The 27,700-nt window shown below is 52.8% G+C and overlaps 1 protein-coding gene across 1 annotated transcript in view; it reads left to right on the top strand.

The window, feature by feature from the left end:
* LOC309609679 (keratin, type II cuticular Hb2-like) overlaps nucleotides 1-22,796 on the top strand; it is a gene marked incomplete at its 5' end in the record, with an annotated part of 28,471 nt that extends 5,675 nt beyond the window's left edge. Inside the window, 17 exon segments of the mRNA XM_082351379.1 lie at nucleotides 1,489-1,745; nucleotides 1,748-1,822; nucleotides 1,824-1,956; nucleotides 1,959-2,119; nucleotides 2,652-2,860; nucleotides 5,532-5,592; nucleotides 6,426-6,521; nucleotides 10,577-11,017; nucleotides 12,772-12,974; nucleotides 15,642-15,702; nucleotides 16,328-16,465; nucleotides 16,618-16,938; nucleotides 16,940-16,951; nucleotides 19,483-19,608; nucleotides 21,560-21,780; nucleotides 22,006-22,037; nucleotides 22,557-22,796. Coding sequence (XP_082207505.1) covers nucleotides 1,489-1,745; nucleotides 1,748-1,822; nucleotides 1,824-1,956; nucleotides 1,959-2,119; nucleotides 2,652-2,860; nucleotides 5,532-5,592; nucleotides 6,426-6,521; nucleotides 10,577-11,017; nucleotides 12,772-12,974; nucleotides 15,642-15,702; nucleotides 16,328-16,465; nucleotides 16,618-16,938; nucleotides 16,940-16,951; nucleotides 19,483-19,608; nucleotides 21,560-21,780; nucleotides 22,006-22,037; nucleotides 22,557-22,786 — 2,777 coding nt within the window. The 3' untranslated portion in view covers nucleotides 22,787-22,796.
* Nucleotides 22,797-27,700: the final 4,904 nt, after the last annotated feature.

Raw genomic sequence — 27,700 nt, 5'->3', positions numbered from 1 at the left:
AGACAAATACTGTATGATATCACTTATATGTGGAATCTAAAAAATACAACAAACTAGTGACTATAACAAAAGAAGAAGCAGACTCACAGTTATAGAGAACAAACTAGTGGTTACCAGTGAGGAGGGGCAATATAGGGGTGAGGGAGTGGGAGGTCCAAACTATTACTGAGTGTAAGATAGGCTACAAGGATGTATTTTACAACACGAAGACTATAGCCAATATTTTGTAATAACTGTAAATGGAAAGTAACCTTTTAAAATTGTATAAAATATTTAAAAAAAATTTTTTTAAAGACTAACAGGGAAAACAACCCAAAAAACAAAAAACAAAAAACAAGTCCTCTACTCAGTGTAGCCACTGGGGCTTTTTGATGAAGGATTAAAGGGTCAGGATCCTTGGCCATCAATAGGAAAAGTGGCCAATCAGGGAGACTTCTGGAATAAGGCAACCTGAAACAGAGCCAAGAGGTGGTGTTTTACTGCGTACCACCTTTTCATAAGTTACTCAGTGTGCTTTCATTTTGTCTTCCCAACAGGACCACAAGCCTGTTATTAAAGAAAAAGAATGTGTATTGTGCTTCTCTCGAATCCCCGCAGGCCTTGCTCAGGACAGACGCCCTGCTGGCACTTCCTTCACACATGCGTGATTATATCAGGAAAGAAGACACAACAAACATTGGCTCAGCATTTACATGTCCTCAGCGTTGCAAAAGCTGTTTTGCCATGAATAGTCATCACAAACTCCGCTTTACAGACACCCACACTGAGGCCCAGAGAAGTTTCATGACTGGCCCCATGTCTCACCACTAGGAAGTGGCAGAGCTGGGATTCAAACCCATCTTCCCACTCTCTCAACTACTCTCCACGCAGGCAGAAGACCTGGCCTTGAGGGTCACGTTATACAGGAATGGACAGGATGTACGTGCACTCACGGACACACACACTGACGCCCCAGGATGTCATGTGTGACCCGTGCAATAGAGATGGCAGCTTCAGAGTAAAATAAAGGGGCAATCAAAACGGGTGGATTCCCGATAAAGATGAGTGTAGAGCAGGCTTTTCAAGATCTGGAGGGACTGCTTGAGCTGGGGACGGGGTCGGGAGGGGGGATAATTGCCCAGAAAGTGCTCAGGAATAAGATGCACACCTGAGGGACAGAAAGGAACAGGAAACAGTGAACTGCAGTCGCTGGGGTTGACACAAGATGTTTGGACAAGAGGGAGCTGGTCCCAGGCCTAGGAGAGCGGTTTAGAAATGAGGCAGTGTTTTCTGAGTCCATTATAAGATGCATGATTAGGACGAGACTGAAAGCAATTTACCTGCTTCTCATTCATCTGCTGATCAAGTTGCAACTAGAAAGGAGTTTCCACGTGCGGGAGGGATGTCAGGGAACCAACCAGTGGCTTTTACACTGTTTCCAGAGGGGAGCTGAGTGTGGGCTCAGGGTTGGTGGATGCCAAGGAGATGCCATCAGAGGGCCTGCCTGAGCACGCCCCGCCCCTCCCCTCCCAGAGGCCCATAAAAGCCCAGGGGGCCAGGGCACCCCAGCTGCCCTGTCTCCTCCATCCCGCTCCACACGTACCCACATCAGGAGCTCTCCTCGCCAGCCTCTCCCAGCCACCACGTCCAGGCAGCCCGCTATCACCTTCCAGACCGGCAGCCGCAGGGGCTTCAGCACGGCCTCGGCCACCACCCCAGCCACTGGCCGCTCTCGCTTCATCTCCGTCTCTGTGGGCCACTCCCCGGGGGGGGGGGCAGTGGAGGACTGGGAAGGATCAGCGGCTCTGGGGCCAGCTGTGGAAGCCTCAGCCTCTACAACCTGGAGGGGGACCAAGCGGGTCTCCATCAGTGGCTGCAGCAGCAGCTTCCGAAGTGGCTTTGATGGCAGGGCGAGCAGAGAGATCGGGGTCAGTGGTGGGTTTGGCTATGGGGGCGGAACTGGAGGGGGCTATGGGGGCTCTCCATCTGTCCCCCTGGAGGCATCCAAGAGGTCACCATCAACCAGAGGCTCCTGACTCCCCTCAACCTGCAAATTGACCCCAACATCCAGTGGGTACGGAAAGAGGAGCGGGAGCAGATCAAGACCCTCAATGACAAGTTTGCCTCTTTCATTGACAAAGTGAGCCGGGGGCTGCATCTGGTCCATGCGGTTGGGTTGGCAGGAAGTTTTGGAGAGGCCCCGGCCAGAGCGCAGCCGTCACCCAACGACCTCCCTGTGGGAAAGCGCATCCGCTCAGCGAGCACCTCCCGGGGGCAGAGGTATTTGCAGGTGGGGCCAGCTTGCCCCGCAGGACCTGCGGGAATTTCCCCTCATCCTCCCTGGGAGCCATGCCGGCTGGTTCAGTCAACACAGAGGGAAGAGTGAAGCTGTTAAATTCCCTGGGCAAACTAACCTAACCCAGAGCAGGTGTTGTAGAGACACTTACCCCAGGAATGGAGGCTCCGCATCAAAGTCTCCAAGGCCCACTGCACTAGTTCTGGGAGCCCCAGAGAACATCGGGGTGGCTTGATGGGCTTTTCCATTTTGACCTGGAGTTGTCAGTTATATCATTGGTAGACGGGCATACTTTTCTTCTCTCCCGTATTAATTGGGGTGTCTGGCTCTGCCTCCCCAGTTTCTCCAGACTTCATTCTCTTCTTCCCCCGTCCAGGTGCGGTTCCTGGAGCAGCAGAACAAGGTCCTGGAGACCAAGTGGAGCCTCTTGCAGGAGCATAAAGACACCAGGGCCAACCTTGAGCCCATGTTTGAAGCCTACATCAACAACCTGAGGCAGCAGCTGGACAGCCTGGGGGGAGAGCGCTCGAGGCAGGAGATGGAGCTGAAAAGCATGCAGGACGCGGTGGAGGACTTCAAGAGCAAGTGAGTGGCGGCTCAGCCCTGAGGCTCCAGGGGAGGCTCTGCTCTCCGGAAGTGTCCAGGCCAGTGGGAAACAGGGCACACGCTTAGGGCACGGAGGTGGACTCAGGAGAAGAACTGGGACCCTGCAGTCAAGAATGTTGAGCCTCGGGGCTTCCCTGGTAGCGCAGTGGTTGAGAATCTGCCTGCCAATGCAGGGGACACGGGTTCGAGCCCTGGTCTGGGAAGATCCCACATGCCGCGGAGCAACTGGGCCCGTGAGCCACAACTACTGAGCCCGTGCGTCTGGAGCCTGTGCTCCGCAACAAGAGAGGCCGCGACAGTGAGAGGCCTGCGCACCGCGATGAAGAGTGGCCCCCGCTCGCCGCAACTAGAGAAAGCCCTCGCACAGAAACGAAGACCCAACACAGCCAAAAATAAATAAATTAATTAATTTTTAAAAAAATGTTGAGCCTTTGAGGAGGGGCTGGGCTTAGAGATGAAAACTAACATGGGCACGTAGAGCGTGATACACATAACCCTGCAAACTCTGGAGATGAAAGAAGTAAGACTCTGAGATAGCAACCAACTCATCCAAGGTTATACAAGTAGCAACTCATGAGTTATGAACTACACCCGTAGAATCTCATGCTCACATTTGTTCAACTAAATCCCATTGCTGACTTACACAGTGTTCATGCATCCACCCCAACCCCGGCCAAGGCTGGGAAATGAAGAAAAAGGAGGCATATTTGCTGCCTTCTTCCTGGAACCACACACACACACACACACACACACACACATACACACCCCGCTAAACATAGCAGTATGCTCTTGCCTATAGATACAAATAATTTCTTATTTTTATTGTTTTAATTTATATCTAATGTTCTTGGTCCAAACAAAATAAGTGACTTGATAAGTTTTGGTTACTGTTTGTATAATGTAGTAAGAGTCCAGATTTTAGAGTTGTGCTAACATGGTAGCCACTAGTCACATGGGGCTATTTAAATATAAATTAATTTAAAATTAAATAAAATTTAAAATTCAGTCCCTCAGTGACACTAGCCACATTTCAAGTGCTCAGTCACCACATGTGACTAATGGGTCCCATAATGGATGCAGATACAGAACATTTCCATCACCACAAAAGTTCTGTGGAACAGCACTATAGAATCTAGTCAGGTTTACAGTGTTTGCTCAACCGCTTACTGGCTCAATGACCTGAAGAAAACTAACCTCTCTAAGCCCCAGTTCCTTTGTCTGTTAAAGGGGATATTAATAGTACCCACCTCATAGGGGGATTGAGAATATTAAAGCAAAACTTGCATGTTAAGTACTTAGTAGGCTGCCCAATGCCTGGCATATACATGTTAGCTATTTTTATTGTACTGATGATTAGGTATATGCGTGTAGTGACGCAAACATAGACAAGAGAAGCAAGTGCAGATGGGTAATTTATAAGATCATGCAAATGTGGGGTAACAGTGTTTCAATCCAAGAAGGCTTCCTGGAGTAGGAGACAAAAGCTCAAGGTTGAGAAGGAAAGAGGTACATTGGAGGGATATGAGGGTGAGGGTATCTGTTGGAGTCTGCTGTTGGTTAAAGGATGGCGATGTTCCTGTGGCAGGTGTCTAAGAGGCTTGTGTAGGGCCACGTGATGCTTGCCCTCTGGCAGAGGGACTGTGAACTGGGAAACACGGAAGGCCAATTGCATGGAGTTGGGTGAAGCCAAGATGCTCAGATCTAATGAAAAGACAACTTGAGGAAACAATAAGGAAAATCAGATCAGTTTTCCCAGAGAACTTAGAAGAAGGCACAGTACTGAAAATTCTCTGGACAATAGAAGCAACATAAAAGCCAGGGAGACTCTGGTTATATCCATCACGTGGGTTAGTACTCCGTGGTCTTAAAAACATAACAACAAGCTGATTCATAGACGGGGAAAAAGCCTCTGAGAGGTTAAGGGACCTACCCTGGGTTATTCAGCTGGTAGGCGGAAGAGACAAAGCCCAACCACAGCCCAGCTGTCCAGAGCCTCCGAGAGGGTGGGGTTGGCTGATGCTTAGGAGGTAGGGTGGGAAATGGGTTACCTAGAGCAGACGTAAAACTTCCTTCCCAGAGATCAGTGAGCAGGGGGGCAGGGGGTAGTGGGGTTGCTGCTTAGGGGCAAATTGAAGATGAGAAAACTTGGTGGAGGGGGCAAAGGAGAGGTCTCTTATTAGCCTGAAGAATCTGCTTCCCAGGCTGCGGGTCAGGGGCTGAGAAGAGAACAGTGACGCAACGTGAGGGTGCCATGGGGTGCAGGCACCGGCCTAGGCCTAGGCTGTCCGCCTCTGCTGTTCTCTGTTCCTCCCCTCAGGGCCGCTGTTTGGCTTGGGCGAGACCGTGAGGTAAAAGGAAGCATCCCGTGCCTTCATGGGACCTCTTAGGAGCAAAGCTGTGAGAAAGCAACCTCAGAAAGAACGAGGGGTGGTTCTATTTTGTGCTGTTTTGAGTTTGGGTTTTGTTCGGACAGGGGTGGTTGCTTGATGGATTTGGGGTGGGGGGCACATGTGTAACAAACAGGAGAATAGTGCTACAGCAGCACATTTTCCCAGTCTGCTCTGGAGACCCACCTACAGCCCACCCCCTTGCTGGACCTCACTCCCAGAACCCCTGCTCCGAACACCCATCCACTTCATCCTTCCCGCAGGAACGAAGAAGAAATCAACAGGCGCACGGCGGCGGAGAATGAGCCTGTGGTGCTCAAGAAGGTGAGGAGACAGGGATGCTCCGTCCTGCCTCCAGGCCCAGGCGGCCCCTTCCGGGAGTGACAGTTGTCACTTAAGCCAGCGGCCCTGTATACAAGGCTTTATTTAATTTGCGCAGCCAATCTTGGAAGCAGGTTCTACTTTAGAAGTGAGAAAACTCAGGTTTGTGGAGGTTAAATAAGTTGCCGCAGGTTACCCAGACAACCAGAAGCGAGTCAGGATCCAGGGCACCCAAGTCCGAGCTGTAAATCCCGACACCAGCCCCCTCCGCCACGTGGGTCCAGTGCAGGGAAAGGGGAAGCAAAATGGGCCTTGTGATGAGCTGGGTCTGTAGGACCTCAAGTTGGGCTCAGGGATGGGTGCAGGACAGGGACCAGCTCCAGGAGTTGTGGACCTTTCTGCTGGGCGGGGATGGGCGGAGGAAGGGAGAGAATCAGCCCCGGAGCTAATCTGGAGAAGGAGGAAGAAGGGAGAAGCAGTGCGTGAAGGTGAGGAATGGGCAGAATGTGAGGAGGAGGGGAATCCTAGGAGGAGGCTGGGAGAGTCCAGAGGCAGGGAGGCCCAAGGGCCAAGGATGGGCCAGGTTGTCCTCACAGCATGGAGGTGACATGGGAGGTCTTTCCACGTGGCACCAGCTGATGAGCAGGTGGGCGTTTCCTGAGAGCCCTGGTGCACACAGAGTTTGGATCCCCCTTGCGTTCCACTCCATCTATAGCTTGGGATAGAGAAGCACTCTACTCCGTGGGAGCTGAAGTTCTCCAGCCTAACTCGCAGACAGAGCGGCCAGCTAGCCCAGGAAGGGTGAGACTCAGAGTGACAGCATGTTCTGTGCCCAGAATGTGGATGCCACCTACATGAACAAGGTGGAGCTGGAGGCCAAAGTGGAAGCCTTAATGGACCAGATCAACTTCCTGAGGGTTTTCTACGCCACGGTAAGTGGGGCTGATTGCTCCCCGCTTCTGGAGAGGAGCGCAGAGCACAGAGGCTGCCAGCCCCTTCCCTGGTCTCCTCTCTGACGCTCGCTGCATGCCTGAGTTAGAATTGACGGGGCAGACGCTGCTTCCCCTACCAAGGGAGAATGTGAGGTTTCCCAGGGCAGCTGGTGGGTCAGACGATGTGAAAAGTTCGAGCATGTTCTGTTGGTCAGACAAAAGAACTGCCTGTCACTCGTGGTTTCCCTAGAACTATCTGAACAACCTGGCTCACCCAGCCCAGCTCAGATTTACCTGCGACTCTTCCTAGAGCGGCTGCAGGATGATGCAATTACTCACATCAAGTGGCATCTAGTGAGCCCTCGGGTGCTTCTGGAAGCACACAGCACAATTAACTGGCTCTCCTGAAGATGCGTTTTGTTGTGTGCCTCTATAAGCCCAACACTGAGCTCAGGGCTTCAGGTACAGTGCTGGGCAAACACAATCAAGGACCTAAGTTCTTGGAGCTTCCATTACAGTGGAGGAGGTGGGCAGCACGGAGAGAATCACTACACCATTTCGGGGGGATGGAGAAATTGACAACAGGGGGACAGTGGCAGGCAGATGGTGTAGGATAATCTGTAGGGACTGAGGATCCAGAAACGCTCAGAGGAGGCCCAGGTAGCTGGAGTAGAGTGAGTGAGCTGGGGAGATGGGACACCCTTCAAAATATTACCAACTCCACTGTTCATACCAGAATGGAATCATGTAATCAAGAACCCAAAATTTCTCCGCGGCCTGGGGCTACATTGTGTAAGAGTTCAGAGCCAGATTCCTTCCACATCTGCCTCATTTAAGACCATATTAGAATTACTGTCCCAAACAGAAATGTCCCGATGACGATGGGGAGGGAGGGAGGGAGACTCACGTGAGGGTGTGGGCAAGGCAGCTTGGCCCCAGACCCTGCAACGGACACACCAGGGAAAGGAACCCAATGAGCCTGTATCAGAACTGCCCTGGGAAATAGTCCTCCCCCAAAGAATCCTCCAGGCTCAAGAGTTTTCTCTTTCCTTTGAGCTAGCCATGACATCTCTCTTCTGGAAAGTTTTCTTTCCTTTTAACCCTGCCCTCTCCACCTTCTCCCTCACCCTCCCTCCCTTTTCGGTTCATCCTCTACCACCCTGTGTGTCTATCTCCCTGTCTCTGAAATGTCTATGGTGTGGATTTGCCTGTCCCCAACTCTGGCCAGAGCTGAAACTCTTTAAGGCCTTCCACCAGATTCCCTGCCCACAGGGAAGTTCCAAGATAGCAGATCTGGAAGAAAGAGGGAGTTCTTCCTTTGTTCTTCCTTGCCCTGAGCTGGCATGAACTCAGCTCCTTGAAGGAAGCAGAGGTAGGGTGGCGGTGGAATAGCGGAGTGAGGGAGACACAGAGATCTTTTTGAGTGGCCTTCACAGGGTGGTTCCCCATTGAGTCCAAAGAGTTGTAAGCCCTCAAAACACCTGCCATGTATTCAAGACCAAACTCACTCCAAAGGCAATACAGACTGGTTGCCATACTGCTCAAAAGAAGACAGAGTTCATGATTTCAGAAAAAAGTCAGTCCCGTTCTGACGGCTCAAACCCTTCTGAACTTCCTGCTCCCTGTGCCTGCCTATTCCCTGAAATCGCTTCAGTAAAATGTCACGCAAGAGGGAAGAGATATGGGGATATGTGTATATGTATAACTGATTCACCTTGTTATAAAGCAGAAACTAACACACCATTGTAAAGCAATTATACTCCAATAAAGATGTTAAAAAAAAAAATGTCACCGAGCTCTCTAGGTCTTGACTGAGTCTGTGTCCTAACCCACGCTCAGAGGGCGACCTTGGAAATGGAGTTCTCCGGGAGCAGGTTCCATGCGCCCACAGTGCTTACTCCAGGGCAGAATGAGAGTCCCCTTCCCCGGACACCATGCAACAGGACCTCCACCCCGCCTCTGCTTCCCACCATCCCCCATGGTCTCTTGTTACACCCCTTACCTCCCCAAGCCCCAGTCTTCCCTCCCCAGCGCTCTGGGACCCAAAGTCAAGACAATGCAAAAGGGGACAGAGTGAAATGTCACAGTTAGACTGAGAATTGCCATGCACAAGAAATGTTTGAGTTCCAGTCTCCTAATCTAGACGTGGGAAAGCCGAGAAACAGAGCAGACACTATGCATATTGGCGGTAGACCCCTGATTCTTAACCCAGACTCCTCCCCACCAGAGCAGTAGAGCACGGTGACATCAGAAAGGATGGGACTGGATCCCAGCCTATCCTGGACAAGTTGTGTGGCTTGGGAGTTTTACTTAACCACTCTGCTCCTCACTATACTTATCTGTAAAACAGAAACTGCATCATGGTGTCATCACAAGAATTAAATGAGATAATGGATGTAGAGCTCAGGGTGGTCCCAACACATAGTAAGCACCCAATAAATGTAACTATTATTGTTGACTTGATTTTGATCTGGAAAAAGGTCACAGTGTGGAAGGGAAAGACCAGTCGGCCACAGTGGTTTCACTGATGGGACTGATGGAAAGGCAAGGCGTTTCAAGCATCTCCAAAGAGCTGTGACCTGGGTGCTGGGGAGAAAGCCTGTAACCTGCTTCCACCTGAACAATTCCTGAGGGCAACAACCATCCCCAGAGATGTCCTCGGCCCAATGCAGGCTCTGTCTATCTCAGGGAGGCTCAGGATGGGGTGTGGAGACAGGGAAAGGAACCCTGACTTAATGGCTGACAACAGTACGTATTTTGGGGGCCAGTTGGAGGATGGAGGGAACAAAAAGTGCCCACCTAACTGAGAAGTTATCTTGAAACCAAAAAACGAGGCAGGCAGCTCCATTTAATCAATGGATCAGTTTATTACAGGGTAGCTCACTCACAGGGTGAGATTGGGTAGACAACGATCTGGAAGCATTTGCACCTGCACTCCACAACGCCAAGGGGCCATCGGGACAATTTTAGAGTTAATTTGGGGTACAGAGGTAGGTGCTTGGAAACAGGACGTGCATTCTTAAGTCAAGGTTTATGAATGGGTAACTAGTCTTGTGGGTGCTGGGAATATGTCAGGGAAGATTGTCATCATTGCTTGGGGACCAACAGAGCATAGGGGCCACCTGTTCCTAATGATTATTAAACAATATCTGTTAACTACAAAGCCCTTGATGACAGAGAAGTAATTTACTGCACAGTACAGCCCTAGGTCGGGTCAGGGGAAGGACTGGAGGAGCTGTATGGGCCAAGATGGCGTCAAATACGCTAACAGCTATCCAGGGCCCCAAAGAGTCTCGGGAAAGCATCCACTCCTCTCCCTTCCTCAAGCACAAGGCATCTCCTCTTGAGTCCCCTGCAGCCTTTTTTCGACTAACCAGGCCCTGGAGACAACAGTCACATGTCTGGAACCTTCTATCTCAGAAGCCCTAGAGGGACAGTGGCTAGGTAGCTGAGCCAGAGCCAGGACTCCGCCTGGCCTGAGGAGGCCAGGGCCCCGCCTGCTGAGGGAGACTTCTCTCATGCCAAAAGCCTCCCTCCCTGGGGGCTTCTAGGACCAGCTCAGAGCCCGTGGAGGGCACTTGGGTCTGGAGCATCTGCAGAAAAACATAGAAACAGCCTTGGGGGAATAGAGCATCCTCAAGCACATGTAACTTGACCTCTAATCCCGGAGCAGCCAGGTAGATAATTCATGCCCCGCCCCTCCCCCTGACCCCAGGAAGGGGCATAAGGTCCCAACTCTCCCTTTCCTTGAGGCCGAGCCACTGAACATGCCAAACATATCTGTCTGGTTGGCCCCTTTCATCACCCGCATAAACGAGGAAGACGGACAAATAGGATTTTTATGAGACCCACGAGCATTGACCATTGGCTCCTGCCCTTTGCTCTTTGCTACCCTAGTTACCCACCTTGGTACTCAGCAGCTGCCAATATGCCAAGCTCATAAACCTGATTTTGTGGTGGTTTGGGGTTTGGCCCAGCTCAGCCCTCCCTCTCCGACCAGACAAAAGGGTAGAGGCTGAGCTGTCCTGTAACTCGCGCCCCCGCCCTCCTGCCAGGGCCCCGTCTCCCTGCTTCTCTCTCCCTCCGTGTCGTGCCGCTCCTTCCAGCAGGGCTCCAGATGTGGTAGCCGGAGCTTCAGCTCGTGCTCGGCCATCCCCCCTCCACCCCGGATGGTCACCCACTACGCAGTGAGCAAGGGACCATGCCGGCCCGTGGGCCGCGGAGGCCTCCGCGCCCTGGGCTGCCTCGGCTCCCGGATCCTGTGCAACGTGGGCTTCGGGAGGCCCCGGGTCACCTCCAGGTGTGGCCTGCCTGGCTTCGGGTACCGCGTGGGTGCCGCCTGCGAGCCTTCTGTCTGCATCTCCCCCGTCACCATCAGTGAGAGCCTGCTGGTCCCACTCGAGCTGGAGATCGATCCGACTGTGCAGAGGGTGAAGAGGGGCGAGAAGGAGCAGGTCAAGTGCCTCAATAACCGCTTTGCGTGCTTCATCAACAAGGTAGGAGGGTGGGCACAGGGGTCCAGGGCCATGGGAGGCAGAAAGCACCTTGCGGCTGCCCCAAGAGCAGGGAGAGACTGACGGCAGAGTAGCCATGGTGGATCCATTGGCCTCTCCTGTGCTCCACGACCCCTAATCACTGAAAACTGGTTAGATCAGGTTCAGCACTAGAAATTTCTGCTTGCTTGTCCTTTTTTTAATATGTCATCTGTCTCTGGATATTATCTGATAAAATCACCAAGGGGCCCTGAGGTCAGACTACAAGAGGAACTTCCAAATCAATGATAGATACTGAAAGGGCAAACCAAGGAAGCAGAGGCCTGCCCTTCCTGATGAGGGTTTAACGAAAGAGCCGTCTTCTGAGGGCATGAGCTGGGGCGAGACCCTTGGGCCTGGAGGCAGGGGTGGGCACTGTGACCCTGGAATTTGCCATCAGCTTAGGCCTGAGATGAGGAGAAGGTGGGGCAGTCAGAGCTAGGGATACAAAGTGGCAGTGACCAAAGTCTTACATCTGTCAACCCCCAAGCCTCAGCTCTGAAAAGCTTCAGGGAAGGGTGATGTGCTGCCTTTGGAAGGCGCTGGACTGGCCTGTCACCTCAGCTGCTTCTGGGCCTGTCCCTATACCCCAGGGAGGCTCCTGCAGTCAGGATACATGCCAAGGACTGAGCTGGTGTTTCTGGTGACCCCAAGTTTAGGGCAAAGAGTCCTGAACTGGCAGTCAGGAGACCTGGACCCTTGTGCTGGCTCCACTCCTGACTGTTACCCTGAGGCCCTCTGCAAACCACTCGCCTCCCAGCCTCAGGGACCCTGCTGCCCAGTGGGGTAGGGGGCAGAGATGGATTGGGAGAATTAAAGGAACTAATATATGCAAAATGCTCCCAAAAGGAACTTGTTTTAGTAAATGAGAACTGTTAGCCTTACAGTTTTATTTTGAAAGGTCATTAAGTTCTGGTTGTAAACTCATCCTAACAATGTGGGCCCTGATTGTCAGCTACGTCACACCACCTTCTATGAGGCTGAGAGCCTCCTAGTAATGGGGCCGTTGAGGGCAACATTACTTCCTCTGCCATTTTCTTGAGAGATGGTGCACAAGATGCAAAATCCAGGGCGAGGACCAGAGACCGTGTGTGCCCTGCCAGTGACTAGCTTAGCTGGGTGACCACAGCCAACTCACTCAGCTTCTCCTAACCTCGGTTTCCAAGCCACAAAAATAAAGGATTGGGCCAGCAGCTCTCCACATTACTGTGACAGGGACATGTTTTGGACTCAGCCAGCAGGATGGCGCAGAGTAGCACCAAGTGTTAGCACCAAGCCTTTGCGCTTTGTCCCCTGAGTGCCCCTGGGCTGTAACTGAGGAAACCCCAATTCCCAGTATACTCACCAGCTTACATTAGTATGAAGACGTACAAAGGTCTCCCCATAAGATCCCAAGTAGGAGCTTTCGGCAGCAAAGTGAGGCTTGAAGGGCGGGGATGGCTCGACCCAGGTTACCAGGCTCATGGGAGGAAAGCAGGGCTGGAAGGAGGACCTGTCCCAGGCCTCTTGGGAAAGCCCTCCTTCCTTTACAGTGTGTGACCCTGGGTGGGAGGTGGGGTCTTATGAGCCACCCCAGGCAGGGGAGACACAGAGACACAGCAGCAGCGTGTTGGGAGTGGGAGCACAGATGGATTCCACTGCCCCCACCAGCACTTACTCTCGCCAGCCATGGTCCCCAGGGTCCCTGCACCCCCATAACATTCTGTTCTTGGCTGTAGGTCTGGTTCCTAGAGCAGAAGAACAAGCTGCTGGAGATCAAGTGGAAATTCATGCAGCAACAGAGGTGCTGCCAGAGCAACATCAAGCCCATCTTCGAAACCTACATCTGTGCCCTTCAGAAGCAGCTGACTGGGGACCAGGCCCGGCTAGAGTCGGAGCTCTGCAGCCTCCAGGACATGCTGGAGGCCTACAAGAAAAGTGAGTCTGTCCTGCTGCCACCCAGCCGGGGGACCTAGGGCAAGTGACATAAACGATCTGGGCCTCAGTTTCCCCATCTATAAAATAGGAGGCTGAAAACTTAGTTCATTAGGTGGTAGCACAATCAGGTGGGATAATGCAGGCAGAGCATCTAGGATACTGCCTGTCTGGCACACGGCAGAAGCTCTGAGATTGCGGATTTGTCTTCATCTCCCTTCCTACCACGCTCTTCCTCTCTTCATGTAAAACAAGTTTTCTCCTGCCGTTCCCGGCGCTCCAGGGTTCTGCCCTACCACCTGCTCTGCCTTATCTTCCATCAGTCCCTTGGTAGATCCTGCACACTTCTTAGTCCCCAAACAGATCCCCAAACCCTCCTCCCTCCGAGCTTGGACTCCCACTGTTCCTTCTTCCTGATAAGCCCCTCTTGGGATTTCTTCGCAACATTTGGGCTAATACAATATATCCCATCCCGCCTCCTCCTGGAGCAACCAGAAGTCATCACCCCCAGTTGCTCCATCTCCCTGTCTCCCTCCCAGTTCTTTGTGGTGAAGGTTGTATAGCTGGCCCTCCCTGAGAACAGCTCCAGACCTGACTCACACACCAGAAGGTAGTGGATAAGCATGTGTTAATGAAGAACTCACAGGCTAGTAGATTCAGTGCTTCTTGCAAGAAGCTGAGGCCTAGATAAATTGTCTCATGGTCCTGGGTGGGTCTCTCGTGCCAGTGGGGGAGAGTTGAAAGAGACACATCTCCATTGACAGTGTGAATATGCTAAGAGCAAGGATTTGGTGGAACGGAGCCACATTGGGGACACACACGCTGCAGGTGTCAGCCACATGTCTCCTTGGGGCCAGATGCTGTGCTGGGCAGTGTGGGTGTGATAAAGTTGGGAAAGTCTGGCTCTTTCCCTCAAGATGCCCCGGTCCAGTCAGCACAGACCTCCACGCGTGCACACCAACAGCTACAAGGTGGTACAAGGCATGAGGGGAGAGGAACCCCAAGAGAGCGAGAGAGCAGATGTGGCCCAGGAAGACTTCCTGGGGGAGGTGCCATTTTGCTCAGGGCCTTGAAGGACATGTTTCATTCCAGTTGTTTCTTATAAAAGAGGAGTCCAGGGGCTTCCCTGGTGGCGCAGTGGTTGAGAGTCTGCCTGCTAGTGCAGGGGACGCGGGTTCGCGCCCTGGTCTGGGAGGATCCCACATGCCGTGGAGCAGCTAGGCCCATGAGCCACAACTGCTGAGCCTGCGCGTCTGGAGCCTGTGCTCCGCAACAAGAGAGGCCACAATAGTGAGAGGCCCGCGCACCGCGATGAAGAGTGGCCCCCGCTTGCCGCAACTACAGAAAGCCCTAGCACAGAAATGAAGACCCAACATATCAATCAATCAATCAATCAATCAATCAATCTTTAAAAAAAAAAAAAAAAGAAGAGTCCAGAGTAGACCACAAAAAAGAAGATGGGACAGGAGCAGGTGACAAGGAAGGACCAGAGTGTGCAAGTGAGAGCGGGCAACTCAAGCAGACTGTGACAGGCGAGATGTGGTAAGGTCATGGGTGGGGTAAGGCCAGCCCTCTCAGCAAGAGCGATGCCTTTCTTGATGGATACAAGATGGGCAGGGGACATGTTTTGCAGCTCAAGATGAGGACTTTTGATTTTAAAAGTGGGGCAATAGGAGAAGGATGAGACCAGATGGTATTTTAACAATAATAGCAAATACACAGTACCCTGTGCCAGGCACTCACGTGGTGCTTTGCAGACGTTAACTAGTGTGATATTTGTAACACAACAGCTCTGTGAGGCAGGACCAGTGTTATCCTCATTCTACAGATGATGAAACTGAGGCCCAGAGAGGCGCAGTCACTTACCCAAAGTCACATGACTAGCACAGGACAGAGCTGGGGTTGAAACCCAGGCGGCAGGCTCAGTGTCCAGAGCCTGCGCAGCGGCAGAGTTATGCTGGAAAACGGAAGGACGGGCGTCAGGAAGCATGGGGAAGCTTTTAATGCATCGATGTCGCTCATCAAACTGAGTCATTCGGCCAGACTAAACCCCTGACCCTGATTCCGTTGCCTTCGGGGGCAGTGAGTGGGTGAGGAGCTCCCTTGGAGCCTAGAGGAAATAGGCGGGCTGTCTCTGAGGATCTGGTAAAGTGAGTAATTGCTACCTCTGCAAGTGAGCTGCAGGTAGAGGCCCGGCTCAGAACTCTCCTGGGGAGGAGGGGCACGGGGTCAGCTGGGATTTCAGTGACTACAGCCAACTCTCAGAACAACTCAGAAAAGACAGCTGCGCCAGCAACAGGCAGCCAACTCTTCACCGCCCTCCCAGAGGAAACGACTAGATGAGGTAAGCTTCCTCAGCAGCAAGATAGAATAAAGGTAGCTTTAAGAAGGACTTCCCAGAGAATGATTCGACACAGGAACAGGCTACTGGCCAGTGGCATGGAAGGTAAACTTGCAAAGTGGCTAATGAGAGGCTATGATAAAAGTCATCTGTGTTGAGTGGATGGAGGAGCCAGAGGTGTCCAGAGATGGGGCTGGACCTGTTGCCTCCCTAGGGCATTCAGTCGGTGAGACACAGATTTGCCCCCAGAGGCTCCTACCCTCAGGCCTGATACCAGCTCCCTTCCAAACCCCACAAGCCCACCTAAAACATTTCCCCTGCCCATTCCACCAGATATGAAGAGGAGCTCTCCCTGCAGCCCTCTGCTGAGAATGAGTTTGTTGCCTTGAAGAAGGTGAGGGAGGATGGCCCAGGGAGGGAGAAGGCCCCCTGAGCTGGCCCACTGGGCCTGGGGACACTCAGCCCCTGGACCGTGTCCAAATGTCCCACCCCGCAGACCCTGGTGCCAGCCCCACTGACCCTGGGAGAGAGGAAGGCCAGCCTCCCCCGCCCCTTGCAGAAGGGCAGGGAATGACCTGGCCTCCACCTCCCAACTCGTGTTAAGGGTTGTATTTACACCTGCCCAAGAAGCTGGAGATGTTGCAAATGCCAAATCAAAGCCAAAACAAAGACTCTGACTCAGACTCCCAGAGATGAAAATCATCTTGTTGATCCCTCACATAGATAGCGACGTATTTTCTGGCCTGAGGTCCACGGGGCGCTCTGAGGAATGCATTCAAGGCTCCTTTAACCCCATTCCCTTCAGATGCTTCCCCATCAGAATGCCAGGCCCAGGCATGGGGTCCTGGGGCTGCGGACCCCTCACTCCATCCTTGGCTTTGTCACCCCTTCCCTTCCACATGGGCCTAAGCGAGGAAAGATGGGTCCCACACCCGCCACCTGCCACCACCTTGCCTGGGAGGTGGCCCAGCTCGTGGAGGGGTGGCCCCAGGTTACGATTGTCACTTCTCTGGCCGCAGGATATGGACACAGCCTTCCTGATAAAGGCAGACCTGGAGACCAACATGGAGGTTCTGGTCCAGGAGATCGACTTCCTGAAAAGCTTATATGAGGAGGTACCCACAGGTGGTCAGCCAGGGGCCAGTTCTGTAGGGATGGTGGGTTGGGAAATCTCCTGCCCTGCAGGTACCTTTCAGGCTTAAAAGTGAGCAAGTAAAGACATCAGCATGGGACAGCTAGTACTCAGGCACAGAGACTCCCAGAAGTCGGATGGCCCAGAGCGTGGCTCTTGGTCTCTGTGTAACTGGAGGGAGTGGACGAGGAGCAGGCTGGTGGCCGAAGGCCAGGACAGCTAGGCAAAGCCCACGCAAATCTGCTGTGGGAAGGTCAGAGCTGGGTCTCCTCTTTCTTCCCCCCTCCCTCCCCCACTTTATCCTCAAAGAGCTCACCCGTTCTCACCCGGGGTCCCCACCCCCGGGAGATCAGCCTGCTGCAGTCTCAGATCTCAGAGACCTCCATCACTGTGAAGATGGACAAGAGCCAGGAGCTGGAGGCGGACGACATCGTTGCCCAGATCGAGGCCCAGTACGACGAAATCGCCAGCCGCAGCAAAGCCCAAGCAGAGGCCTGGGTACCAGAGCCGGGTGAGGCCCAGGCGGGGTCCGGGGGACCCCAGACCCACTATCCCCCAGGAAGCGGGTGAGGAGAGACTGAGGGCCATGCCACGCCCAGCCCCCGTCGTTTCGGCCAGGCCTCAGGCCAGGTCCCTGCAGAGCATGTGGGAGACCCCACAGACAGCCCAGGGCTGGCATCAGAGCTCCCCAGCTTTATTCACCCACAGACTCGCTGGAAGTGCTCCCCTAAGTAGCATTCAAGGAATGCTAATTGGCAATGATGGCAAAAGGACTCTGGGCTTCTGGGCGTGGGAGGAGGCTGATGGCATGGGGTGGTTACTAATAGTGGAGCAGAAACCGTGATTCAGGTGGCCCCAGACTTAGGTAATTAGGGCCTTGCTGGGAGGGCAGTTGGTGTCCCTGAGGGCAATTTGATTTAACAAATATTATCATCTCAGTCTTACCCACCCTATCTGTGAAAGGCACCATTCATTATTCACTCACTCATTCATTCATTCATTCATTCATTTATTGAGCATCCATGGTTTGCCAAGCACCATTCTAGGTGCTGGAGGTCCAGCAGGGCACAGCACAAACAATCCCTTCCTTCGTGTCACTTTCATTCCAGAGGCAGGGGCTGGGGCGGGACAGGCAAGACAAATAAGTACAGTGGATGTATGTTAGATGGACACGTGCTATGGAGAAAATAAATCAGGGTGAAGCATAGGGAGTGTGGTGTGAATATGGTTTTCAACAGGGTGGCCAGGGAAGGAGGGCCTTACTGGGGTGTATGGAACCATGAGGATACTAAGAGTCACACCATCCCCATCCTCAAGGAAACTACAGTCCACGGGAGAGAAACGTGTAACCAGCCAAACTGAAATACGAGGTAGCATGAAGTGACCGCTAAGGCCGAGCTGCAGGCTAAGGGAGTAGGATGATGACGGAAGTAACAAATTGTGTCTGGAAAGGCGGAGGCACTGGGATGTGGTCTGGATCTTGAAGGCCAAGTATGATTTCCATAAGCAGAGCATGCGGGAAGGGACGTCTGGCTGAGGGCCAGCAGGAGCCAGGCCGGAGAAGCATGAAAGGAAGCACCATGAAGGAAATGCGGCTGGAGACACAGGGCCGGATCACAGCAGATCTGCAGAGCTGCACTGAGGCCTTTGGACTTTTTTCTGAAGGCAATGGGTACCAATCTCCAGGGAGTGTCCCAAGCAATGCTCTACCCTTTTTCTGGAGATCCATGGTGATCAAGGTATCAAACCCTGGCCTGGAGTCAGCTCCCTGTGACTCAGTCTGTGGCTCACCCACGGCCGGGTTTTGCTCCGGCCGGCCCCTCCTCCAGTTGCTCTCCTGGGCCATTCATCGGTCAGGTGGGCTCAGGGAAAATAACCTCAGTTTCCCATCCTCCTAAGTTAGAACCAGAAAGATAACTCTATTATTTAAAAATTGTATTTAGCTGTGAGGATCAGAAATCAATAGTAATAATAACAGTTGAAACAAATTTGATTTTTACTTTTTTCTCAAATAATTTGAAAGTAAAGAAATAGACTGCCCACAGATGACTCTGGGGTTCTATGTTACCATCAGGAACACAGGCTCCTTCTAGCTTTCTATTCTGTCATTCTTAGCACAGTGCTTTAATCCTCATGGTTGCCCCATGTCCCAAGATGGCTGCCATACCACCAATCTCACATGTTCATTCCAAGCAGGCAGAAGAAGAGAGGGCAAAAGGAACATGACAACTGAGTCATCTCTGACTTTAAACAGCTTTCCTAGAAGCCCTACCCAGCAATGGCCGTGCACCTCGTTGATGAGAAAGCTGAGAAATATTCTCTGATCTGGGCTTCTGTTTGAAGAAGAGGAGAATGGATATTGATTGGGCAACTACAGGCTTTTTCACAATAACCAAAGAGAGTGACTTGTGCTTATCTTGTTTTGCATTTTCTATGCAAAACGCTCCCATCCATTATATGCAGAAAACATAAAGTTGGCTAATGTTTTAATCTATTAATGTAGTCTATAACACACTATTCAGAAATTAGATTCAATGTGCAAAAGTTTAAAAAAAAGTGTTAAGCCAAGATAGGAAATAATATTGCATTTTGTTTTCAATTGTTTTGAAGGAGAATATACAAACATATTCACCCTGGCGGGGGCAGACATACTGTGTCCTCAGTCCTTGGTCTGTTAGGTACCCCAGGCTGAGCACAGAATCCCCTTCCAAGGTCCAGAGCAGGGATGGAGCAAAAAGGAGGGAAATCCCAGGGCAGAGAGAAAAGGACAAGACACAGAATCACTAAACAGAGAGGAGGGGAGTTTGGAACTTAGAGGAGAATTTAATAAGCCTAAAGATTCAGGGCTGGAATATGAGAAAGGAATAAGGAGTAGCCCAGAAAAGGACCAGAAATGGATAAGGGATGGGGAACAGAACAAGTATAAGAATCCAAAAGCACCTGACCCAGGAAGTCAGGAGAGGAGACACGGGGGACAGTGGGAAAGGGGGCTGGGAGGGACCACAGTGTGGGTGCCCAGGTTCTGACCTCCCTATCCGGTAGTATGAGGAGCTGCGGCTGACAGCCGGGACCCACTGTGACAACCCCCGCAACTGCAAGAACGAGATTCTGGAAATAAACAAGCTGATCCAGTGGTTGCAGCAAGACATTGAGAACGTCAAAGCCCAGATGAGGCCATCAGAGGGTAACCCGCTGTCCGGTCTTGGTCACGATGGGTGGGTCCATCCTCCCTGGGGGCCCAGTTGAGGAGGGAATAAACTTGCGCTGTCTCCCACGAGAGGGAGCGAGCCCTTTCTACAGAAGAGCAGACCCACAGCAGGATGAGCAGGCCCAGGGAACAGTGAGGCCCCCAGCAGAGGCTGGGCAACCTGCTTTCATCAAGATGGAACAGCAAGGGGCTTCCCTGGTGGCGCAGTGGTTAAGAATCCGCCTGCCAATTCAGGGGACACAGATTCGAGCCCTGGTCCGGGAAGATCCCACATGCTGCGGAGCAACTAAGCCCGTGCGCCACAACTACTGAGCCCGTGCACCAAAACTACTGAGCCTGCGTGCCACAACTGCTGAGGCCCATGTGCCTAGAGCCTGTGCTCCGCAACAAGAGAAGCCACCGCAATGAGAAGCCCACACACTGCAACAAAGAGCAGCCCCTGCTCACCACAACTAGAGAAAGCCCGCGCGGCAGCAACGAAGACTCAACACAGCCAAAAATAAATAAATAAAATAAAAACATTAAAAAAAAAAGAAAAAGAGATGAAGTTTAAAAAAAAAAAAAAAGATGGAATAGCAAGGATGCTTCACTAGATGGGAGTATAGAAAAGATATTCTCCAAGGCCCCTTCCAACCAAAGACTCTAATTCTATGATCCTGAAATTCAAGGTGACTCCGTAGAGTTCATAAACTCAGACTCATTCTCTTCTCCTAGGCTAGTGAAGACCAGGCAGACACTTAAAATCTATTAGTCACAAAGAAATTGCTTGGCTTACCTAGAGGAAACTCACAGAACTCCTTGAGGTGTTATAGGCAGGAGAACTGGTCCCCATCCCCCAGAGGAACCAGATGTCACAATCCTAGGATGAAAACTCACAGCAGATTTGAATCTGGCACATAACCATGACTGTAGGAAAAACTCACTCTTCCTCCTGTGTCCCTCCTTTACCCTCCCACTATCACATTCACAGCACTTTCTGATACCAGATATGGGGGAAGGGTGTTTCCTTACTAACCAGTTCTGCAACACCAGCTGGGTGTTCTACAACTTAACGCACTTCTGACACTACCTTCCTGGAGATAGCATCAGATCCCACAGGTTAGGGACTGCCCCCCAAGTCCCACAAGGCTGCCCCCAGTTCAGATGCTAATCACAAGTCCAGGTTATGCTTCTGACCAATCGGCTGTATATTGGAGGTCTCCGTGACCCCCCTCCTCGGGTTCGACTAATTTGCTGGAGTCGCTCACAAGACTCAGGAAAATAGATTCCTTTACATCTACCGGTTTATTATAAAAGCATATGATAAGGGATGCGGATGAACACCCAGGTGGGAGAGATGGAAAAGGCAAGGTATGGGGGAGGGGTGTGGAGCTTCCACGCCCTCTCCAGGCGTGCCATTCTCCCCACACCTCCGCCTGGTCACCAACCTGGAAGCTCTCTGAATCCTCTACTGCTGGGATTTTATGGAGGCTTCCTCTCAAAGGCGTGATCAATTATTACCTCCGTTCCCAGCCTCTCTCCCCTCTCGGGAGATTTGCGGGGTGGGCTGAAAATTCCCAGCTTCTCATCATGGCTTGGTTTTTCTGGTGACCAGCCCCCACCCAGGAGCCCACCTAGAGTCACCTTAATTAAACAAAAGACATTGCCAATACCCAGGAAATTCTAAGGGGTTTAGGGACTCTGTGTCAGAAACCAGGGCCAAAGAGCAAATGTTAGAACAAAGGATGCTCTTAGTGTGCTTATCACTTAGGAAATTACAAGGTTTGGGGGAGTTCTGTCCAGAAACTGGGGGCAGAGACCAATATATATTGTTTCTAATTGTCTCACAATGACCGTGTTCTCTGTTCTTCTAAGAGTCAGCCCAGGGCTCCAGGGCGCCCCGTAATGCCTTTCTGTGCCCTCTCCTCCCAGCACTGCAAACTGGAGGGTGCCATAGCCGAGGCGGAGCAGCAGGGCGAGGCGGCCCTTAATGATGCCCGCTGCAAGCTGGCCGGGCTGGAGGAGGCCCTGCAGAAGGCCAAGCAGGACATGGCCTGCCTGCTCAAGGAGTTCCAGGAGGTGATGAACTCCAAGCTGGGCCTGGACGTGGAGATCGCCACCTACAGGCGCCTGCTGGAGGGCGAGGAGCACAGGTAAGTCAAGGATGGGCACCAGGTATGTCTATTCTCCTGCCCTCTGGTTGCTGCTGCCGCCATTGCCCATCCCGCAGTCGTGGAAAATCTAAAACAGCATGCAGACCACAGGCCCTCCTCGCTGACAGGGTCCGTGGAGCAGGCAGAAGCAGGGGGGTGCTGCGTGCTTCTTGGCCTCATTCTCTGATGCAGTTCCCTTGTGTCTCCTTTTCCTCCCACCCCCAGGCTGTGTGAAGGTGTTGGGCCCGTGAATATCTGTGAGTAGATGAGCCCTCCCCAGCAGTTCTGGGGTCTTGGGAGCTGATCAACCCATAATAGACCACACTGGCCCCTGCCCAAACCTCAGCGTGCTTCCCCCACCCCAAAGGAAGAGTTCTGTTTGCCTGGAGCTCCTGGCAGATGGAGAGGCTCTCCCTCAGAGCTACCCAAGTCTATGGGAGTCAGAATCAGGAGCAGACATGCAGCGTGGTCCCAGTGCTTCAGGGCCCAGAAGCTGCAAGGAACCATATAGACAAGGGGATGCTTTTCTGGAGAAAGAGGATTTGAAGCAGGCTCAGACAAATAGAAACAGAGAGGGTGAAGCAGAAGATAGGGCTCTGGGGCAAGAGGAGAGACACGTGGGGAACTGCTAAGCACTTTATGTGGCCGGAGTGAGAGACATGGAAGTTGGTAGCTGGGATGGGAATGTCCTAAGAAGTGAGCTGCAGCAGGTGGGGCCATGGCCTGGCCGAGATGTTTCAGGGCAGGGCCCTGAGCATCCCTTCCTGTTCGCGCAGCTGTGAGCAGCTCCAAAGGCGCCATCCTCTACGAGCCAAGTGTGGTCAGCACACCCATGTACTGTCCAGGGGACACCAGTGTCCTCAAGAGCAGCGGGGGCTGCAGCATCGTGGGTACCAGTGAAATCTACAACCCCTGTGAGCCCCAGGGGCTACTGGGCTGTGGAAGCAGGAGGAGCTTCAGCGTAAAGCTAGGGGCTGGGGGTGGCTCCTCCTGCCACAAGTGTTAGTACAGCCCCAGAGGCTAGAAGCCCAGGGGACAGGGCACCAGCCCCCAGCCTGGATGTTGTCCCCCTGCCACCAGGGTTGAAGACAAGGCTGTTCCAAAATCCCACCTTCCTGTACCGATCGAAGTTTTCCCTTGGGTTTTCACCGTGAGCTGCCCCTCAGGTATCTTCAAGAGTCACCTTTCACTTAGCTGTGTGCAGACCCTGCGCTAGGTCCTGGGGTGGGGGTGGGATGCAAAGAACAGAAATGCATCCGCCGTATCCCTGGACCACTCACAGTCAGGCTCTAGTGCGGCCAAGAGAATGGCAATGGCCCCCAAACACTTCTCTTCCCCATGAGAAGGCCAAATGGGCACATCACAGTTCTGCTTTGTGGATGCCATGGAACTTTCCCCACAAAGCCAGCCTCCCCCGACCCCCTTACATTCCCCGCCTCTCTTACCTCGGTCTGTCATGCGCCTAAAAAGTGAACTCCTTTCAACACCCACCTAATACATGCACTCTTACAAATATCAAAAGGAGACACCCCCAAATCCCATTCCAAATTCCCAAGCCAAGTGCCAGGATTTCAGCTTCGCTCGGGACCTGTCCGTGGTCCTCTCAGTTAGCACACAGAATCAAGAGGTGCTCTTTGGGCAGTAGATTTACCTGCTCAGGTGTGTTGAACTGGCGCTATAAAAATACATTTTTTCCTGAGCTCACAGTGGCAGCTGACGGCTAAGAAATGCCTAGCACAAAGGCAAGGGGACATGGAGTATTTACTGAACAAAGGGACAATCAAGAGCTGGCGTTATTTGTTCAATGGAATCAGCCCCACCCCTACCCTCTGTACGTAGCCATCCCTCTCCTGCTCCCTCTCCCTTGAGTTCCTCTTGCTTTGGGTCTGATATGAACGTGCTTTCCTGGCTGCAGTGATACGGGGCTGCCTCAGCACACTTGGAGGCTCTGACTCAGGGGCTGCGAGGGAAGAGGAGGTGCTGGCCTGACCCCACCTCCCCAGAGCACACCTCTTACCCCTGAATTGTGCTGCATCTGCAGAAGCCCTGCCCACCCAGGGATCCACGTCTCTGCCATGAGCCTCCGGGCTTGTCTATTCCCAATAAACTGACTGTTCCCAGGCTACAGGAATGAGGATTATTGGCTCTGCTCCGTGGAGGGCAATGAGGCTGAAGGGGAACTGATGGGCAGCTTTGGGGAACTGGGGGCCGGTGCGGGGTGTGGGGTTGGGAGTGGAAATAGAGGTTATTATACAAAAGGGAAAACTACATGTGAATGATTGGCAAGTGGCCTGTGGAGTGAGTGTGGAGCCATACAAATTCCACTTAAAACCTGCACATCACACCCCAATAGTTTGCACGTCACCTGCCACGTTAAAAACCACAGCCCTATTCCCCACAGGCCTCCTCACCACATGGTCCCCCGCATATGTCCTAGAGAAAGTCTGTCATGTCTGTACTCAGCAGCCTCAAAGCCTGGGCTCTGCCTCCCCAGCCAAGTCCCCAGGCAGGGCAGGTGCAGGCCTGGGGAAAGCAGGGAAGACAGACAGCAGACTGGCCAGGGCGGGGCAGCCCCTAGCCTCCTCTCCCTCTCGGGAGCCCCAAGACCTGGAAATGAGACTTGGTGGCAGCGGTTCCACCCTCTGCCTGGCCCTGATCCCCTCCCTGTTGCCTCACTGATCCCGTCCCTGTTGCCTCACTGATCCCCTGTAACAATCCCCCCATTACAGATGCCCCCTTGTGGCTCCCCTCTCTTGAGCACTGGGATGCAGCTCCTCTTCCCCCACAGCCCCGCATAGGGCATCTCTTCTGTGCCAAGCCCTGCATTAGAAGCTGGTGATACAGAGGTGACTACAACACGCTTGGAACCCTAGGGTGACTCTCAGCCTCACAGAGGAGTCATAAGCAGTGACAGCCAGAGAGAATGGAAACAACAAGAAAAAGCAACTTGTGATTATGCCAGGCAAGGAGATCAGAGAGAAGTTCACAAAGAAGATTACAAGGGTAGGGTCTGAACGGACAAGGGTTACTGATTTATGGGCAAGATATTCAAAAGAACCCATCCACTTGCTTTTTCATTCATTCAATATAATATTTATCAAGCACCTGTTATGGGTCAGACCACCCAGGGGCTGGTGTCTCTGTGGTGAACAAGGCAGCCCAGATCAGGGCTGACCTACCAGTAGGGACAGTAGACACAGTTCCTAGAGCCCATGGTAGGGACCATAAACTGGTGCAGCCACTTTGGAAAACAGTCTGGCAGTTCCTCAAAATGTTAAACATAGAGTTACCATGTGACCCAGCAATTCCACTCCTAGGTAGATACCCAAGAGAAATGAAAACATGTCCACACAAAAACTCGTACGTGAATGTTCATAGCATCACTATTCCAAGAAGTGGAAACAACCAAATGTCCATCAGTGGATGAATGGCTAATCAAAATTTGGTCTATCCATACAATGAAATATTATTTGGCCATAAAAAGGAGTGAAGTACTAATACGTGCTCCAACATGGATGAACCTTGAAAACATGAGGGAGATAAAAGAAGCCAGACACAGAGACCACAAATTCTATGATTCCATTCATATGAAATTCCAGATTAGGGAAATCTATAGAGACAGAAAGCAGATCTGTGGTTGCCTAGTGGGCTGGAGGGAAGAGAAGATGGGGTGGGGGGGGACAGCCAAAGGTTTCTTTTGAGGCAATGAGAACATTCTAAAAGGGACTGGGGTGACGGTTGCACTTATCTGGGAATATACTAAAACCACTGAATTGTACATTTTAAACAAGCGAATTATATGATATGTGAATTATATCTTAATAAAGCTGTTTTTAAAAAATGGGGCCCTGGCCCCAATCCATGCCCCTGGGGCTTACAGCCTACCTGAGGGTACAGACCGGGAACAGGAAATTACAGATGTCAGGCTTGTTGTGAAGGAGGACATGACTGAGGGTCCCACCCTGGTCACAGGCCTCGGGAAGGTCCCCAGAGGAGGGGGCAGGCAAGCTGGATCCCAAAGGCCAGCAGGACTGAAGGGAAGCAAGGAAGCCCAGCGGGGGCTCCAGGCTGAGGGATCAGCAACCGTGAGCCAGAGCGCGCAGCATCAGACGGGAGAGGGCCGGTGACTTCAGGGATGCACATCCACACCCAGGGAAGGAGGGGACGGGACAACGGGGGCCTCATGGCCTCCATTCCCACTTGAAGCCCTGTCACTCTGGACCTGGCCCTAGAGCCAGCTAAGTTCCTTGCTGATTAAGCACTCAAAGTTCTGAAAGCTACAGGAATGCTCTGGCCTGCAGTCCGCAAAAACAGAGATGACAGTAGGCCACCCACCTCTGTCCCAGAGACGTCTACCCAAGGCCCAGGAGGCACCCCAGTGGAGTAAAGGAGGAGAAGGAGAGAAGAGTCCCCCATCTTCACCATGAGGTGGGCTTGAGCCTGGCGACCATCCCTTTGGGAATTCCCATCCCAGAATGGCCCAGGCCCCAGGGGAAGGGAGACTTGTCTGGAACCATCCACTAGGCAGACTCCTCCCAGTAGTGAGGGCACCCCAGCTCAGTCCTGGATGTGAGCTACAGGCCCCGCACGCCCTTCTAGAGCCTCCCCCAGGGGATCCCCCTCAGTCCTGTGCAGCCGTGCCCCCATTCTCCCCCTCTCCCCAGGGAGGAGGTGACTCTAGGCAGACAGGACAGAAGTGCTTCCTGGTGGTTCCCTGGGCGGTTCACCTCCATCACCTGGGCAAACATCTGAGCTTCTCCCGGGACCTGCCCTGCACCTACAGGGAGGATCAGGGCCCTCCCTGCCCTCGGAAGGAAGGGAGAACCGACTGCTGGAAGCCAGAGCCTCCCTGCATTCCCCTCAGCCTCGGGAATCCAAATCCCAGCCCTTCCCAGAGCGCCCCCATGAGGACAGGTGGGGAACAGCCCACAGAGGCCTTGGGCGGGTGGGAGGACCCTGAATGAAGCCCCTTGTTTTTGTGTCTGTCTCCCCCGAATGTCTCCCATTTCTTGTCCCTCTTCTCCCTAGGAGAGCCTTCCTTGCCCCACTGCCTCCTCTCTCAGATGCCCTCTGCCCTTCCCCTGGGTCCCCCAGGATCCCTTCCTCATCCCAGTCCCATCAGTGGCCCCAGGTGGACCCACTACCGCGGCTCTCCCCTTGGGGATCGGATTGGGGAAAATGGCTGCAGAAATGGAACTGTGGGCAGAGGAGGGGAACTTCTTAGGATCACTGAGTCTGGTAAAAGGAAGAGGGCTGCGCCCAGCAGGTATCCCAGCACCTAATCTTGATGTCGGGCTCACATCAGCACCCAATAAAGGTTTGTTGAAGCAAACTGACCTGCACGCCTGCGAGCAGGTCACCTGTCACATTTCACCCCGACAGGGGATAACTGTGTGGGCAAGTGAAGAATTTGGGCTGAACCTGAAAAAACTCATCCTGCCTGAAAGGGTGGGGATGGGCTCAAGCAAGAGGGGTGCTTTGACTCTCCCGGGAGGTGTTTAGATTCTATCCAAGCATCACTAGTCTGTCAGGGCAGAGGGCTCTCTCCTCATCGCCCCCCCTCCTTCTGCTGGGGGACCGCTGAGCTTCCCTTCCCACCAGGGCAGGTCTCAGCGTGAACACCTCCCAGTGAGTGCCTCTCTCCTGCGCAAACTTGTCCCTAGGCAAAACGGAAACACTCTGAAGAAGGCGGCTTTAGCAAAGCCTTCTCACCATCTGGATTTCCCTGTCACCCTCCTCCCCTCCCACAGGCACGCGCGCACACACACACACACAATCACACACACAGTGCAGCCACGGTGCGCCCAGGGTTCGCAGGCTCTGCTCAGCCAACCAGAATGGCCCCCTCCTCTCCCATCCCCTCCTCCCCGCCTTGCCCTCATCAGCAGTTCCCCCTCTGCCCCAGGCGGTTAGCATCGAG

Source organism: Balaenoptera borealis (assembly GCF_965194805.1).
Source record: "Balaenoptera borealis genome assembly, chromosome: 13".
Lineage (NCBI taxonomy): Eukaryota > Metazoa > Chordata > Mammalia > Artiodactyla > Balaenopteridae > Balaenoptera > Balaenoptera borealis.
The sequence above is the reverse complement of the archived record's forward strand: the minus strand, read 5'-3'. Positions and strand labels throughout refer to the sequence as shown.